At 33.4% G+C, this 19,347-nt stretch overlaps 1 protein-coding gene across 3 annotated transcripts in view; it reads left to right on the top strand.

Annotated features, from left to right (window-relative positions):
* LOC129913302 (serine/threonine-protein kinase ATR) overlaps positions 1–18,329 on the top strand; it is a 29,712-nt gene extending 11,383 nt beyond the window's left edge. The window contains exons 1-8 of one of the 3 annotated variants that reach the window (XM_055991904.1): positions 5,102–5,453; positions 5,516–7,305; positions 7,363–7,811; positions 9,539–9,832; positions 9,901–10,666; positions 14,128–17,336; positions 17,396–18,118; positions 18,189–18,329. In XM_055991904.1, coding sequence (XP_055847879.1) covers positions 5,227–5,453; positions 5,516–7,305; positions 7,363–7,811; positions 9,539–9,832; positions 9,901–10,666; positions 14,128–17,336; positions 17,396–18,118; positions 18,189–18,314 — 7,584 coding nt within the window. In that variant the 5' untranslated portion in view covers positions 5,102–5,226 and the 3' untranslated portion in view covers positions 18,315–18,329. Of the gene's footprint in view, positions 1–31; positions 2,337–5,101; positions 5,454–5,515; positions 7,812–9,538; positions 9,833–9,900; positions 10,667–14,127; positions 17,337–17,395; positions 18,119–18,188 lie in introns of those variants that run through there. The other 2 variants (XM_055991903.1, XM_055991902.1) reach the window with 2 other exon arrangements.
* The last annotated feature ends 1,018 nt before the right edge of the window (positions 18,330–19,347 follow it).

Genomic DNA, 19,347 nt, shown 5'->3' with positions numbered 1-19,347 from the left:
CCATTCTCATCGTTTTTTTTTTTTTTTTTAGAGTTCGCAAACAAAATGTCCAATTACAAAAGAAACTTCTTACCTTCTGTTGCCTACACATGCCAAAACTCTTCGAAACCTTACTCCGAGAATATGGCAAAACTTTGTCTGAATTCATTGAAGTTTGCTACAATTCCCCGAATAACAACAATAAATCAGACACAGATCTACGAACTGTGTCCACATTTACCTCAGAAGATGTACAGTTTTTCAAAGAAATCCATAGTAAATTTGTATTTGAGAAAATCAGTGTGAGTTTAGACATGGTCGATCTCACTATGCAATGCATAGTTGAGGTCCTAACTCATGCGATGTCCATCTCCTTTAACATCCATCGAAATCTCTTCCCAGAGATTCTTACAATTGTCTTGGAACTTTTCCTACCTTCAGACACTTATACCAAACTCGAATGTCTTGAATTTGGAGTGAAATTCTTTGATAATCTCAACGAATTCGATCAGAATTTGACCACCGACTATGGAATTCTTTTCGAATATTGTCAATTGTTGTGGGAGCATCTTCCCAATTGGATTGGTTTTGGATTCATTGATGAATATGGTCTAAGTCAGGCTATAAGCACTTCATTGAAACTTTTCAAGTGTGAATATAAAAGCTATCTAACCGATAAAGTCGATTCAGGGGTTCTAGATGGCTTAGCCAAGTCTTGTGAAGCTATGCTTCGGACAATTATAAAAGACCAAGATCGATTAGGCAATAGAATCGAACTTAAAACTAAGATAATCGATTTTATCCTCGAACTACATCAAAGAACTGGTTGTCTATTGCCTCAACAAAGCTTCCTCCAGTTGATTCAATCAGAACATATGATTGGCAAGCTTTTTGCTACGATTGAAGGGAAATCAGCGGCATCGTCTGTATTGACCAAGGCTCTCAAAGGTCCCAAAGACGATCATCCAATTGTAAAGAATATCCTCAACACAATCATCGATATGGAACACAAGTCTCTTAATGCACAGCAATTTAAGTTCCATTTGACGAGCAAAAACCTGAAAGATCTCCAAAAGAAACCCATCCAAAGTGAGGTTGTCTTCAGATGCAACGATTTAAAGGAATCCCTGGAAGAATTTCTACGAATCATGAAAGCAAACACTTTGAGTTCGAATGAGTTTTGTAATTATGTTGAGATTTGTGGACTCCTCTTGCAATCAACCAGTCTTATGGAAATCATCCCGGAAGATCTTCAAATAACTTTGATTGATTTAATTCTCTTTTATCTTCGTCATCATTCCAAAATCAAACAAAAAATTCAGTTAAATCTTCCGAGTGTAAGTCGGATAGAAGATAACCCAATCATGGTTTCTTTGAATGCCTTAGCTAATGTAGCACATCACAATCTTAACACAATGGCATCGACTTATTTCCACAAGACGGTTAAAGAATTCATCTGTGCGATGTATCCAATTTGTCAGAGTGAAGCAATAAAATCGAAACTCAATGAGAAGCTCTTGGATTTTCTAGCGAATTCTGTGATATCGATAAAGTTGATAGTTTGTCATATGCTTCCGGTGATTGTTAAGAATCCAATGAATCCACAAATTCTTGGCAAGATTAAGAGTATATGCTGTTCGGCGTTGGGAAGCGTTTATATATTTAAAATACCATTCAAGGAAGAGAAGTTTGAATATAAATTTCTTTGCGAGCAATGTGAAAAGCCGAGTTATGATGACTTTACTGAGTACCTGCATAGTCAGTCAGCTATTCTAATGCAACATCCATCGATTGGAAATTCATTTGAAGAGTCTGCTTTAAATTTTGTATTAAATTCAATTGGAAGTCAAAACTTATTCACGAGTCGAAATGGCATTTTTGCAATTAATCATTTTTCAACTTCCAAACTTGAGAGTCAAGTTTTATCCAATTCACATTTGGAACCTGAAATAATAAAAGCCCTCTTGGTGAGGACATCATCGAATAAAGAATTCCCATTACTACCGAAAATTGGTACTTTGATTCTACGAAAAGTACATAATTGTCTCGAACGAAATTCCGATGAAGAAGAGCAATTAAAAATTTTACATTTGATATCAGTTTTGGCTAATATTGATGGTATTCCTGAAATTTGGTTATTTCATTTCTTCAAAATGACATTTTTCTTTATGATTTGTTGTGAATCGGGAATAACTAATGAGGCGGCTAAATGTGCAACGGAAATGTGTGCTAATTATGGTGTGGAACCAATGCAATTGTGGTATTGGTATAAGAGAGAATGTTTGAGTTTGGTGGTGGATTTGACGACGCATGTTTACTTGAAGAAAGGACAAGGATTACTGAGGACTTTAAATGCGGTGAGTTCTATTTTTTATATTTAAAATATTTTTTTATTTATTTTGCATCAAACACAACTTTCTTCGTTTTTTAAGTTGTTTTTTACACTTTCATATTATTTAAGTCAAAAAAACACGTTAATGAGTATTAATTTTTTGTGCATTTTATTAAAGCCCAGTTTATTTTCATAAAAAAAAATAAGTTTTATTTCATAAAAAAGGCTACTGAAAGTAATTAAAAAAAATAAACAAACTGAGTGAATGAAAAAAAATAATAATTTTTAAATAAAAAATTAATTTAAATGAATTAAAACTTTTTCTGAGCTTTATCTATTTGTTCTTTTCTTAACCACAATTGCTCAGAAAAAGTTTTTAATTCATTTAAATTAATTTTTTATTTAAAAATTATTATTTTTTTTCATTCACTCAGTTTGTTTATTTTTTTTAATTACTTTCAGTAGCCTTTTTTATGAAATAAAACTTATTTTTTTTTATGAAAATAAACTGGGCTTTAATAAAATGCACAAAAAATTTATACTCATTAACGTGTTTTTTTGACTTAAATGATATGAAAGTGTAAAAAACAACTTAAAAAACGAAAAAAGTTGTGTTTGATGCAAAATTGTGGAGAAACGGTTGTCCGCAGAAAAAAAAGTTTTGAGACAAACTTAAACTGCAATAAATTCTTGATTGGTTGCAAAAAAAATCTTTCAAATCAAACGTAGTTTGGCAAAGATAAGGCCAGTTAAAGGACAAAAGAGAAAAAATCATAAAAACCGTGGTAACTCGAAAACGGGACGAAAACGAGAAAATTACCTCTTAAGTTTTTCGACTTAAAATGACCTCAGGAATCCATGGTTTTCATTTGGGGCGGTGACTGTGGGACACCCTGTATAAAGGAAAACTTATTGGAAAAGTCGATTTTGCTTCCGGAATTTTGGGTTTTCGGGATTATAAACTTTTGTGATTTTGGGTTTTCGGGATTTTTGATTTTCGGAATTCTTGATTTTTTGGATTTAGAATTTTCGAATTGTGTCCGTTTCACTTTAAAATCTTTAGGATTTATAGAGACTTTGCATAAACCGAATTTTAGAGATTCCACATAAATATTACGAGCATAAGCAGAGCTGTTCAAGGAAAGCAGCATGTCCCCATACAACCCTCAATGTTTACAAACATTTATGATACCTCTACAATATTTATAGTGATAAGAACAGCCACGGGAGAAATGTTTTTTTCTTTTTTTATAGGTTATTACACTGTATCGTTTTTAAATCCCTGGCTTCTGTTTCTAAAACCTCCTAACTGACTGCAACTGCAAATAATCTCTCATTATGATGGACGAATATTTACCCTTTTTGGGTGCCGGGAATCAGAGACATTTTGGGAAACATTTGGGCCAACGCAACGCCAGAATAGAACCAATTTCACAAGTCTTATCTCTAATAAGTTCATTATTGGCATATCAATCAGTACATGTAAACTTATGCTAAGAAAAAAGCCGCAGAAGTAAATATTATAGCACGTTATGTTACCATATAGATCTGGCCTAAACTGGATCTGAAATTTTCGAAAGGTTTTGCTGAGCAGATTGCTTATAAGCCCCTTGTGCACATGCAGCTGAAGTTGTATGTTTTTAGGTAACGTGGTGAAATGAGAATTAGGGTGGGTCGAAAAAAAATCAATTATGTATATTCTTGTAGGGCATTCCATGAAAAAAGTTCGGAGTTTTAATTGTTTTAACCGTTTAGAAGATATTTGTATAGACGCTGATATTCGTATCAGTGCTGGTGACCTTGTTTGTTTTTAGAGTGGAAGCTTGTTAGACAAAATCCTTCATTAAGTCGTAGTCGTAGATAGGACTGTCTTTGCTGACGTTGAGCCCAATATATCGGTGTTGGGTGTCCTTTTTTGACGGCAGTAGTCGGTGGGGTAAAACGAGTTAGCTAGATTTTTGTAATTGAAAATTTGGCTAAGAAAAATCTCGCAAAATAATTTTCTTACAAAATCTCCGCCCAGAAAATTATGTTGACAAAAAATCAAGTCTTTCAAATTTCCTCAACAAGAACATGTCCATCATTATGAACAAATCTTGACATTGATATTATTTTGTTCGCACTTCGGCATGAAAACGCAGTAGGTATAACTTATTACTTAACAGCTTCTAACTAGGAAAATTTGCTAATTATATATTTATATTTCTGCAATTCGTTTCTCCAAAGTGCCGGCAGCAGATTTTGTGTGCGAAAGCTAACTGATTTAAGAATAAGAAAAAAATGGAACCAAGAATTTATTTTTCTTTTGTGGACTTTATGAAATAAATTCAATTTTATATTTTGTTTTGACCTGTAGTCCAAATACAACAACCCCCTCCCGGCTAGAGATCACCCCTACAATTTGCTGCATTTATTTTTGTTGACTGAATTATTACGACCATAAAATAAAAACCTCCACTCATTTGGTTATATTTTCACATTTTATTTTATTGGTTTTATTTTTTTATATTCCCTCATAACATCACATGGCAACCCTTTTTTATTAAAGCGAACAAAAAGTTATCTCTTCTCTCCCATGAAAACTGAAAACATACAAAGGTAAAGTATAGATAAACACCTACACATACATGCACATGCGCATATTACATAAAATTCAAATGCATTTTGCTTTTTTAAATTTTGGTCGCCTACTTCGTTCATTTAAAATAATTAACGAAAAAAAAAGATAAAATAAAAAAAAAAAAAACAATTTAAAACATGTGTATACCATGGATGCCTGAATTGGTTACTTTCATTATTCTTCTGGCATTTTTCGGGTTCATATACGAATTATTTTTCTCTGATGCATATCTTATTGCTGCTTCATTTGTGTTAGATATTGTATTCAATTCATCAATTTATAACTTAAATTTAAAATGAATAAAATGGATTCTTTTTCACAAAAAGCTTGTAAGCAAGTGTATCAAATGCTAAAGTTAAAAAACTATGATCTGAGCGAAATCATAGAAATCCTGGAACGACTACTCTTTCAAAAACATTTATTTAATAAACCCTTTGACCATGAAGGTGATATTGCAAGATCATTCATGGTCTTTCTATTTAATAAATTAGTATTTTCCTCGGCAAAAGACCTTGGAAACAGGTAAGTTATATAGACAAAAACCAAGCATAAAATCCAAATTTTTAATTCTATGTTGTTTTTAGAACTCGAAAACTTAACATTCTCCTTCAGAAAAAACTCCTTAGTTTTTGCTATCAACATAGCCCCAAACTGTTTGACGAAATTCTTGAAGATTATAACCAAACTTTGGTAAGCTTAATGGAAATTCGATGTAAATCAGACTATGGCTTAATACTCGTCACATTTACTTGTGACGATATTCGAGGTATGAAAGACATCGATGAAAGCTTTGAATTTGGGAGGACTATATTGAGATTTGAAAAAATGGGTCCTACCATGCTGTGTTTGGTAGAAGTACTGACTTATGTCGTAGACTTGGCCAGTCAAACTCATCGAAGCGTATTTGTAGAGATTCTCCGAAGTCTTGTAGAATCTTTTCGAACTCTTAATTGTCCAACAAAGTTGAAAGCCCTAAGCTACGGTACTAGATTTTTTGATAATCTCTTTGAGTTTGATGAGAATCTCACAGAGAACTATGTGGCTCTATTTGAAAAGTGTAGTCAGACATGGGACAACCTACCAAATTGGATTGATTGCAGTTTTCTTGATGAAAACTCCCACCTGCATCTTACAAGCATCTCATTTGAACTAATTAACTGTCCATATAAGAACTTTGTAAGTTCTGAAGCTGATTCTCGGATCTTAACTGACTTGGCCAATTCCAGTGAGGCTATATTTCATTCCCTAACTAAGCATGAGCAAAGATTTGGAGAAAAATTCAAACTTAAATCAACTATCGTCGATTTCATCATTTTATTGAATGAAAGCTCTGAAGATGTCTTAACACTAAATTTAATGGATTTATTCCAAAATGATCAACAGATAGTGAAAATTCTTGAATTCGCGATGGCAGATCAAAAAATGGAATTTTTAGAAGAAACCAAAAATATTCTCATTAAAAAATTAAAAAGCAATCAAACTGATTATATTTTAATTAAAAGGATTCTTAGCACAATATCAGCTGCTGAGCACAAAGCTCTTAGTAAAATGCAATTAAACATGTACAAATCTTCCATGGATCCTAAGGAAATAATACAATTTGAATCCCCAAACAGTTTACAATTCGATTGGAAAAAAATACAAGAAGCTGTCTCTGTATTTTTAGAAAACAATAAATTGCAAAATTTGAATTTAAATGAAGCTTGTCATTGCATTGAAATAAGTGGATTGCTTTTAAGTACAGGAATTCCTTTAGATATTTCCACAACAATAATCAGTGTTAAACTAATTGATATGATCCTCTTTTACCTTCAAAAATGCTATATAAGCACTTCACAAATCAATGATGATCTTCCCGAATGTCAGCTTATTGAGAAATCATTAAAAGCACTCGGAAATGTGGCTTACCACAGATTAAATTATGAAGCTAGGAATTATTTGCACTTTACCATAACACAAATCTTAAAACGAGACAATATAGATTTAGTAAAAATGAAACTTGTTGAAATGGTTTTGGATTTGTTGGCAAGTGGAACAATTGCAATGAAAGAAATTGTCGAATATATACTTCCAATTATTTGTTATTGTAAAGAATTTGATGGTAGTGCTAAACCAGCTCGACTTATAGAAGAAAACTTGGTCAAAATCAAAGCGATTTGTTGTTCAGCACTTGGCAATGTTTACATCTTCAAATATCGATGTGCAAATCGGAACAAGTTTGAATTTCTTTGTGATGTTTGTGAGAAGCCGAATGATGAAGTATTCAGATATTACTTTGAAGAGAAATCTGCCATTCTTATGAAACACAATAAACCTCCTGCTAGAAGATCTATGAATGAATCAACATTTATTTTTGTGTTAAATGAACTGGGAAGTAAGAATTTATTTAGCGAAAGAAATGGAATATTTGCAATAAATCATTTTAATCCAGTTAAAATTGAAAATCCACTATTGATGAATTCATGCCTCGAGCCAGTGCTGATAAAAACTCTTTTACTAAGGACATTTAAAAATAATAAATATCCTTTATTGGGTAAAGTTGGTGAAGTAATTTTAAAAGCAATTAAAGACTCGCTGGAAAAAGGCGAAATTGAAAAGACGAAATGTTTGAAATTAATTTTAGTTGTTTCTTGCATTGAAAATCTACCAGAACAATGGATGTTTTATTTTTTCAAAATGACATTTTTCTTTTTAATTGGATGTGGAGCTACAATTGAGAATGAAGCACTTAAATTTGGATTAGAAATGTGTGCTTATTTTAAAATAAAACCAATTCAATTATTTAATTGGTATCGAATGGAAAGTTTGACGTTAATTGTGGATTTGGTAGTACATCATTATTTATTGACTGGAAAAGGAATGATGAGGTTATTGAATCGGGTAAGTGAGTTTTAAGGATAATTTTACGTTTTGATATGGCTCCAAGCCAAATTTAGTAAAAACAAGTTAATTACACTGGTTTTTGAATTATCACCAGTAAGACTATCAGAAGAATTTTATTATAAAAATAATTATTAACGGTACTTCCCATAGAACCAAACAACTTCCCATATTTCAATGATTTGTTTAATATTAATTCTTTAAAATAGCAAAAAAATATTAATGAAAAACATTTTTTTTATTTTTAACAAGTATATAATTTGATTTTTTTCCAAAAACTAATTTTTCGAAAACATTTTTTTTTAATATGAATAGAATTTAAGGTGTTGGTTATTATCACTACTTAAGAACGAAAAATTAGGCCTTAATTAGATCAGGGTGATATTCTCTCAACATAGACCATCAGTCAGCTAGCATATTTTTATCCCAAAAACCTTGGTGCCTCTCTTCATAGGACTTCAAATCGTGATGAAAACGTTCACCATGTTCCCCGATATTTTACTTCGAGATTTCCACATACTTTCCAATTGTGGTCTATGAAGACTTAGTTAATTTTGTACAAAATATGTAAAATTACTGCTATCAGACTTAGTTTTGAAGAATCTATGAACAAATTCCATTTTTTAGAAACATAGAATCGAAAAGGCCACGAATATTACAACAATTCTCTTATCCATATAAAAAATAATACAAAAAATAATATAAATAAAATAAATAAATAAAGTCTTTGTGAGGCAGAAGTAGCATCATTGAGTTATTTGATGGTTCGCTCCAAAACATGATACTCGAAACTGTAAATATTTTCGGTTTCCCCCTGTCCAGTTGTTTAAAATGCTTCTGCAATTTTCACACACACACTACTTGGAACCCATTTTTTTTATAAAATTTGAAAATACTGAAATTTTACTACATTTGTTATGAATCTTTTCGTTTTTGCAAGAATTATTTTGCCACTAACAGCAAATTGTGTTAGGGCTTCATTTACACTGCAATAATGACATTTTAAAACAAATAAATTCTTAAAATTAAAGATAAACACAAATAAGAGATGACTTAGAACATACGAAACTCCGCCAAAACTTACTGCGTTTTGTACCATGCTTCCAGAAATTCCGTCTTCCGGTACAGCTTCATTTACAGATGGACGCACAGCGCACAGACCGACGAAAAATAAATAGTTATGTTAATTTTAATTAAAACCTCGACACGAACACCATACTTGCTCTGAAGAGGAGAATAATTGAATAGACTATAAGGATTTATCAGATATTTTTGAGAAATTCCAAATTTTTCTCTCATTGCTGTTTTGATGAAAAAATTGAATTTTCTCTTCTTTACTCATTAAAACATCATCAAATATCGCTGAACTCTTTGACTTGCATGCTTTACTGTAAACTTACTATTTTGCTTATGTGCACGAACAATATGGCTCTGTAGGACAAACAAATGGATAGAAACGATCACTGTGGCGTATGTGCAACATTTTGATTTCCTCTTCCGGGTCATTGAACAAAACTCTCACAACCAAATATTACCATATAAGTTCTTATATGTATGTATATCCCATTTACAATATTATACAGTGTCCTGTTTAAGTTAAAAAAGAATATTGGAATATTGCGATATATAAATCAACTTTTCGTTTGTATTTGTTTTTATCTATTTTTAGTTTATTCGTTCCACTAAAATTATATTATAACATATTAAAATATATTTTTTTCTTGCAGCTTGTAACAATGCTTGGGTTTCTATGCAGTCAAGAATTCATCTGTAAATACTACAAAATCCTTACCGCCATGATTCTACCCTATTGCGTAAAAGAAGACCGCTGCAAAGGTCTCTTAGTTCAACTCTCACAAGCAACAGATAATTCCATTTCACATATTTTAACGGCTTCATTTTTAAATATTTATTCCCATATTTATTTGAATGAAAGCGCTGAAATTGGAAACAAATGTATAGATTTGTTGGTAAGATGCACTGGATCTTCGCTTTCAAGTCTCATGCACACTGATGTTAGGGTAAATATTCTTGTTTTTGTTATTATTTTTTCATCATATGAATAAGAATCGTATTTATTTAATTGCAGCAAACGGTATCAGAATTTTTAATATTTTACAATCGAAAGCCAGAATTTGTAATGCAAGCTTTTAGTTGCTTAATTCTAAATAAATCCTCCGCCAGAGAATCCCAAGCAAATAATAACAATAGAACACAATCAGCTACCACAGAAGAGTTTTCAATATTCATAGCTGAACGATTTCTTGGAGTCATAACTTATTTCGAAACATGCTTAAGCGATCCAAATTTCGAAAAATCACTCAAAGAAGATGTTCTGTATAGTTTGGGTCAAATTATTCGTCTTGTCGGCGCAGGACATGTCACACAATCAAGATATAAAATAATTGCGATGTTGACATCAGTTATTTCGCTAGACGATAAGAATCTTAAGGCAATTGGATTGAAAATCTGGAATACATTTCTACATATTGTTGATATTCAAGCTCTTGGTCCGTCGTTAAGCAGAATTGTAGTATCCCTTCAACCACTTCTTCAAACAAACGAAAAAGAAGTCGATACAATTTATAAATATTTAATTCTTGAGAATGGCAACTTGCTGGGTACTTATATGCCGGATCTCTATTTCATTGAAGACATGGAAGTGTCAATTGAGTTGAAAAGTTTTGTACGAAGACAGACGGAGGCACTTTTTAGAACTGGAAAATTCGAAGACTTGCTCAAATTCTATATCAAGCAAATCAACAATGAAAACTTGCAGGTGCGAATAAGGGCGTTGAAGTATTTGAAGGAATTTTTCATTAAAAACAGAACGGATTTGAACACTTTTATTGTAGGTAAGTGAAGTTATATTAACTTAAAGAGTTTAAAATGTTTTCATTCCCTATTGTTTAGAATATGTTAGTAAAAGTCCAATAATATTGTTGCATCAGACCTGAGAATTCTGATTGTTTACTGAGTTGTTGTTCATATAATTTCTTGCTACATTTCGTCCGCATTTTCTTTTTGTCTTCAACCTTCCTCTTCAAAACAAATTTCTTTTCATTGATAGATTGACTGACTCTAGTTTTTGCAAAGATAGTTTTATGTTCAATCATATAAGCAGACAGCTCGACCTTAGTTTTACAACAGACCCCTTCAATTCTAGTGTATCACTTTGTACTATTCCCCATTTGCTATTTCTCTCTACGTCCCAATTTCACAACGTAAAACCTCATTTTTGTCTTGTCTTTTATATAACCGAAGGATAAATTCCCGGCCAATTAAGAGAAATAAGTAGCGTTAAATTTTTCGTAGTTCTCGGCCTACTACTTATAATTCTTATTATCTCAAAACTTATCTAGAATTTACTTAACTTAAGAATTCCTTTTGCGTACAATATATAGTTGAAACTCAATCCAACTCCATTAACTACCCTAACGGCCAATTTCTTCACATAAGTCCTAAGTCAGCTTAGTACCCGGTCTAGCTAGACCAGGTACTAGCTCTGGTACTCGGTCCTAACGAAAAGTTAGTACCTGAGCATTTCTTCACATTCATAGGACCTGATCTAATTTCACAACGAGGTCCTAAGAATTAATACGTATAAAACTGGTATAACTGGCATTTTGAGAATTTATTGAAGTTTGAAATATTTTATTTTTACATTTGATCAAATTTAACAAACAAAAAAAAACAAGAAGCAAATAATTAAAATAAATATTAAAAAAATGTTGTGAAGATAAAAAACGCTACAAGCAATAAAAATTCATATATTTTATGAAGAAAAAAAGTCAAGACTGAAGACAAGAATAAGAATGCAAAATCAATCAGCCAGAAATGGCGAGGAATCATTCAATAATATGAATGCAGCCACGAAAGCCTGCCAAAAAGGCAGAAGGATCACAATAAACCATAATTATTTAACGAATAAAAAATATTTTTTATGTTCATTGTGTGAATAAAAGAAAAGCTTTTAAAAACGCAGTATTTTGTGATTTGGTATTATTATGTTTGTTTTTATTCCATAATTGAACCCCATCGGAGTTAAAATTTCCGAAGTTTATAGTACGAAAATTCCCACAGATATTTGAATTTCTGATACGATCCTCCAAATCAGCCGAGCCCGAGGTGATGTCTATTCATTGGTTGTACAGACTCGTTGCCAAAAGCGAGTGTCTTGCAATTCGCCTCTACTGCAAGGCTTGTACATATCATTAGCATAGTTTAAAAATACACCTGAAATCTTCTGTGGGCTTTGTCCAAAAGTCCAATTCTCGTGTTTCTTGGTAAAAAAAACTTTCAAAATCAAAATGCGGGGGGCAATGTTGTGGTGCATGTATTGTTTGGCTGCTAACCTGGGAGGTGTGGGTTCGAGCCCCACCTCAGGCAGCATTCTTTTATTTATCCCCCAGCTTGGAGGCCACCCGTGGGATTATATGAGATAATAATCATCGTATTCTAAATTTACTGTACCAACAGAAATTCTTTCCTATCTTTCTATTCCTTCTAACTAGTGCCGTGCAATATGCATTTAAAAGACCCAAGGTCTTACAGGCATATAGAATAATATTAATTATTATCACTAAAAACGCACTTATAAATCGATACAACACCCAAGTAATTAAAAAAATCTGTAACATGGACAAAAGGTCATTTAAATTTTCAAATGGAATTAAAATTTACAAAGTCCACTAAATTTAAACAAAAAATAATGAAAATTATTCTTTTTTACGTTTTTTCTTCTTTATTAAACTGCAATATCACTTGAAAAATATGAAATCCATTTATTTGATTCCAGTACTAACCGCTAGACTACCGATTTTAAGGTCCTAACTTCTACCGAGTCCTAACTAATACTCGGTACCAATTTGACAGTACTAAGGCTTAGTACCTTTGTGAAGAAATCACTTGGTACCGATTTGAATGCTAACGATTGGTATAATAACCAGGTCCTAGTTGATTTTGAGGAGCTAGCTAGTACCGAGTCCTAACTAGTACTCGGTCCTAAATTGACAGTTCTAAGGCTTAGTACCTGAGTCAAGAAATGAGTTGGTACCGATTTGAGTACTAACTTTAGGACTAGGACCGGTACTAGCGCTAGGACTCTGTGAAGAAATCGGCCGTAAGACATTTTTATCAGTTCGTCAACAACAAGAAAAAGTCTGGATCAACATTTCTCAAAGTATCTCAAATATTAAATTTATTTTTATCAAAAGGAGAACTCCCCTAGTTTGAAAAATTTCTTCACAAAGAATGTGCAAAATATGATGTTAAAAACTATTTGAACCTAACTTTTTGAAATAGATATATTCATGCCTTAGAAACCGTTTTTATGTTTTCTTTAACACCTTTTTGGCTACACTTTCGGGGTCCCTCAACGAAGTCATTTAGTTACCTTCCTTTTCATTTTTACCATTAATGACATCGAAATGGTCATAAAGCACTCTCATATCCCATGGTATGCTGACGATACTTAGCTTTTAAAAACAGTTTGGTGTCTTAAAAATTGTCTAAAATTGAACTTTTCCAAATGCCAATCAATTATCTTGTCACATAAGTGCATAATATCTCCTTCTCGTTACTTCTTGCCTTCCAATCAACCCATTCCCATTGTCTCTTTATAACCTTCGTCTATCAAGTCTGGTCGCCATATCACCATGCCCATATACCAAGAATCGAAAGCATTCAACGTGCTTGCTTATTAGGCCTTGTTTTACCTCTAATAAGTTTGAATATAAGTGTCGTGAGCAACCTAGACTCATGTTCGAGTTTTTCATCATCACACCAGTTCTATGTAGCGAGATCTAGACGTGTCAGAGTTCAGCCGGCCATGAAATGGTAAGCTGCATAAGCAGTTTTGGAATTGAAAAGTAAAATTACTGTTCTCTGTTTGTGTAAGGTTAAGATACTGACGAAGTGAGGTACCCCATTTCTATTCATTACTTTTTGATCGCTAGGGTTGTTGTGAATCATCTATCTGTAACTCACGTAAGTAAGAAAGCAGAGCATTTGAACTATGAAGATAAGAAATTTCCCCAGTAGTCTATTTAGAGTCCCTTTCGACAGTAATACGATTTCTGGAAAGTACCTACCAATAATATTATTTGAGAGCGGTAATCTAAGGGTCCACCCAGTTTTTTCTGCTATGAAGTAAATAAGTCTAATTACGTTCTCAAAAGTGGTGTTGTACATGTATATGTTACCTATTCTTGTAACCAAAAGAACCTTCCCAACCTAACCTTTGAAACTTTTCAAGAACTTTTTTATACCTGCGCAGCTGTTATAAAGGTTTTTTTTTTGTACCATCAATTTATAGGTCAAACCGAGCTGAATCCCCTTATCGAAGCTGTAGCTGAGAATTTAATGAATGGATGCAAGCACGTTGATCGTACGTTGCAACTTATCTCTGGCAAATGTCTAGGTGAGCTAGGAGCAATCGATCCAAGTTACATGTCCCCAAATTACGCCAAAGAACAAAAACGTTTCTCACTCAGCATTCACACAGACTCGTTTGCCATAACAGCTCTCACCGAACTATGTCGAGCTTATCAAAAGAACATAAAATATGTCGATAACATGTCAGTGGCTATTCAAGAGATTCTAGCCATTCAAGGTGTTAATCCAAAAGACAACAAAAAAATGAATGTCTGGGAAGCAATTCCCGTACGAATGCGACACATTATGGAACCTTTGTTGAGTTCTTGCTATACTGTTGCACAAAAGGGTTATAAAATCAAGGCTCATCCGGTATTTGGAAGTAGCTTTTGCCGAACCTATGAAGATTGGGCATTCTGGTGGTCATGGAAAGTGATAGAATTTGTCCGAGATGCTGACACAAAGAAACTTTTATGTTCATTCACTCCGAGTATACGAAAGGATAACAATATGCTGGAATTATTTTTGCCATATATTCTCCTACATTCACTGCAAGAATGTTCCGAAGAAGAAATGCAACTGGTCTATGAAGAATTTCAAGCAGTTATTAAGCAAGCTGTAAATGGTGGATCGAATGCAGTCAACAGAGCTGCCATTGATACTACACTTTCTAAAGAAATTTGTCCAACTCAAGCTCTTCGAACTAGTACCCAACCTCCCAGAGACATTCACTCACAGAATGTAGACGATGCTTGTGCTAAAATCTGCTTCGAACAAATTGATTTCCTTTATCGCTGGACAAGAGAATGGTCTCGAGTGAGTTCTTCAACTGCAGAAGCCTCAAATACACAAAAAGAATATGGAATGGTTCAAAAGCTACTCAGCAAAATTGACAAATGTCAACTAGCAAAGGCAAATTTCAATTGCGGCGAGTATGCAAGAGCCTTGTTGTTCCTTGAATTGTTCATAGAAGACAATAAAGCCACACGTTTGCAGGAGAATCTTTCCTTTCTCATTGAAATTTATGCCGAACTTCTCGATCCCGATTCGGTTGAGGGTGCAATGCACATGAAAAAGACCAGTTTAACTTTGCCAGAGCAGATTCTTGTCAACAATATCATTGATCGACCTCAGGAGAATATTGCCTGCTATGAGCAAATTATGATTCGTCCTGAACAAGTTCAACAAGAACACGTCCTTGGGATCATTAACAGTTATCTGCGATTGGACCTCCCAGAGACGGTTTTGAACATCACCAGTGGATTGTGGGAGAAGCTTTCCGAACGCTATACAGATGACTTCTTCAAAGAATGTCAATTTGAACCTCTTCTACGACTGGGTTGTTATGACGACATCGAAAGAATGTTGGAAGATCCAGTGATAAGCAAGAATCCAATGATGTGGAACGTCCAATGCGCCAAAGCTATTCGTCTCTTCCGCAAACAAGATATCGAATTGACTGAGTTCCAAGCTGAAATGGATGAAATCCGTTTGAATATCTTGAGCACTTTGAAAACTATCGGTGCCGAACATTATTCCTATCACAAAGCTTATACAGAAATTCTCAAACTACAACTGTTGACTGATGTTGAGAAAAATAAGTCATTGGTTCAGTTTATTGTAAATGAAACAGATGAAGCTAAATGTATTTTAGCTGTTAATGAGTTCTTTGCTGATTGGAATGCTCGTTTGTGTTTCCTTCAGCCAACTGTTCGAATTCTTGAACCTCTTCTTTGTCTACGACGTAATCTTCTCAGTGAAACTAAGAATCTCTTGAATACAGTGAGAGGTGATGTCTCAGTAGCCATCAATAAATGCATCGATGATGAAATGGGAAAGTTATGGATTCGTAGCATTCAAATGAATCGAGAAGCTGGAGGTCTTCAACAAGCCAATTTATCAATCATGAAAGCCGAAGAATATGCCCCGGAAGCTTTATTTGTGGAAAAAGCAAAACTTCTTTGGCAAAGTGGTGATCAAACCAAATCATTAAAACTTATCTCTGAGAAGATTAGTGAAATAGAAGCTAATGGGAATATCCCTACCCAGGATATTTCAAGTCGTCTATTGTATTCAGAGGCAAAGTTCTTACAGGCGACTTATTCCGCTGAATCAATGAAAATCTGTGCTGAACAAAATTTGTACTACTTTAAACAAGCCATTGCCGGGAATAAGAATTCAGAAAAATGCCTTGTTCATTTGGCTCAGTATTTGGAGAAAATGTATGCAGCCAAATCTGAAGCTGAACAGAATTCAGATGCAGGGAAAAATATGCTTTTTGATATAATGGGCTACTATGCTAGATCTATGAAAGCTGGCAATGAGAGTATGTATCAATCTATGCCACGTTTGCTAAGCATTTGGTTTGATTTTACATCACAAATGGGAGAAAACGATATCCCTAACATGTCAATTCAACATACTTGCGCCAAAATGACTGAATTAGTTAGCAAATGTTGTGATCTTTTGCCAACTTATATATTCTACTCGGCTTTTTCACAGATTTTAAGTCGAATTTGTCATCCATCGTTGGCGGTATTTGAAGTTCTCAAAACAATTATCATTCTTCTTCTGGAGAAATATCCTCACCAATCGTTGTGGATGTTGTTGCCTGTTCTCAAGTCATCCTATACAATGCGTGCCAAACGGTGTCGTCTGATTTTGAGTGATAAACGTTTGTCCAAACGAGAAATTATCAAATATGTCGATGATTTTAATTCCCTTTCTGAAAAACTTATCCAACTGACAACAAAAGATACCGTTGGATTGGGACCAAGTGAATTGAATGTCAGGACTTTAGTTCCAAAACTTCCAAAACTATTTGAAGATCCAAATTTCTCAGAGATTCTTTTGCCATTTGACAAGTATATGCAAGTAACACTGCTCAGTGGAAATCGTTCTGGTCTGGGAGATGATTCTATTGTCACTCCATCAACAACGGCGGTAAATCCATTTCCAAATAAGCAAATCTATATTTGTGGGATCAAAGAAGATGTTGTGGTATTGCGATCCCAGGCGTTGCCTAAGAAGATTAGTTTCTTGTGCAGTGATGGTAAAGAGTACACAGCTATGTTAAAGCCGAAGGATGATCTGAGATTGGATTATCGACTGATGGAGTTCAATGCTTTGCTGAAGCGATATCTCCGATTGGTATGCAACATTTAATTCAAACAAGAAACCATTTACTTATTTTTCTGTCTTCTTTTCAGGATCCTCAAGCCAGACAACGTCGTCTTCATATTCGAACTTATGCGGCTATTCCATTTAACGAAGACTGTGGTCTGATTGAGTGGTTGCCGAATCTGACTGCTCTCAGAGTCATACTTATGTCTATCTATCGATCACGTAAGCTTGGTATTGCTGATAAGGAATTGCGTTCTTTTGTCCTTCCCAAAGAAGAAAAACTTGAGAAAAAGAAGCAGGTTTTCAATATTCTCCTTTCACGTCATCCACCTGTTTTCCATGAGTGGTTTATATATCAATTCTCTACACCACATAACTGGTATCAGGCACGTAGTTCCTACATCAAGACTATAGCTGTTATGTCAATGGTTGGGTATATTCTTGGACTGGGTGATCGCCATGGGGAGAATATTTTATTCGATGAGACAAATGGTGAATCAGTTCATGTGGATTTTAATTGTTTATTCAACAAGGGTGAAAGCTTCAACATTCCTGAAAGAGTTCCGTTTAGATTGACTCAGAATATGGTTCATGCAATGGGTCCATTGGGTATTGAGGGACTCTTTCGTAAATGTTGTGAGATAACTTTACGTGTTTTGCAAAAACAAAAGAAAACTTTGATGTCTGTGTTGAGACCATTTGTTTATGATTTGAGTAGACTTGGAAAGAAAACAGGAAATAATATTGAAAAGACAGATCCACAGGCGATGGAGAATGTTAGTCGAATTGAAGAGAGACTTCATGGATATGTAAGGATTTTTTTTACATAGAAATTGTATGTTTTCTTTATCATTATTTTGTTTTTGTTTATTTTAACAGGTTCAAAGAAGAGGAGCAAATCGAATGCCTTTATCAACAGAAGGGCAGGTAGAATTTCTCATCAATGAAGCTACTGATATTAATAATTTGGCAGCAATGTATGCTGGTTGGGGTCCTTATTTGTAATGGCTTAGCCATTCAGGTTATATTCTTATGTACATATATAGTTTGGTGTTTCAATCATTCATTCAAATCACAGAAGTTATAGTTGTTAAGTTTATTTCTTTTTTTTCGTTTTTGTTATTCATTAAAAATTCATGTTATACGCTTACTTAAAAATAAGTTTCTCAAATATATTTTTTTTATAATAAACTTGGAATATTTCTTAAAACTAATTTAAGAAAATTATTTAATTTTTTTGTATACTGAAATATTGGGGTTTAAAATCAAAATCTAACCTTATCTAACAAATTGTGAAAACCATTGACGCGACTATCGTTTGCCTTATTGTTACCTTTTTTTTTCTTTGGTTTCATAATTCTTAATACGAACCCTGATTAGCAAAAGACTTGAGGTTTTCCCAAATTGTTAATTATATATTCTTATCTGTCGGTTTTCGGTGATTTTAAAAGTTTCTCGGCTGTATTTGAAATTTCAATGAAAGCTTACTTGCTTTCATTTTTATCTGCTGGTTGAAATATTGTAGATGATGACTGCATTGGTAGGATTCTTAATTTCATATCCACTTTATTACTCGCTTGCAGTCCGTAGAAATCCAAATTAGAGTTTTGATTTGAAAGCTATGTAAACACAGTAGATCGGTTTAGAACTTCAATCTTAGACTGTTTTGACAAAAGCAAATGAGATAATTACCAGGGAATATAAAGGATTCAGTTTAAAGTTTTGGAGTTACTTCTAATAGTATAGACTTGTCCCAATATATTGGACTTACTTTCCTTTACAAAAAATACATTTTTTAGCGGTTCCAACGATTTCAATTTTTTTTTTTCTAAAAATGCATCAAAATAAAAGAAACGAAATTGCGTCGTATGCTCTTTGGAGAATTAAATAAATTGCACGACTAGGGTCGCACGTACTTGCTCTTATGGTAAAAGTTACTCTAATGTTAAAGTTTTTCATTGAACAAAATAAGGGAAAATGTAAAATTTGATATTTTCACGGAATTATGTTAGTGGTGCAAAAAAAATAAAATCTGTTT

This window comes from Episyrphus balteatus, chromosome 3, assembly GCF_945859705.1.
Source record: "Episyrphus balteatus chromosome 3, idEpiBalt1.1, whole genome shotgun sequence".
NCBI classification, from domain to species: Eukaryota; Metazoa; Arthropoda; class Insecta; order Diptera; family Syrphidae; genus Episyrphus; species Episyrphus balteatus.
This window is presented reverse-complemented; position numbering and strand designations above follow the sequence as displayed.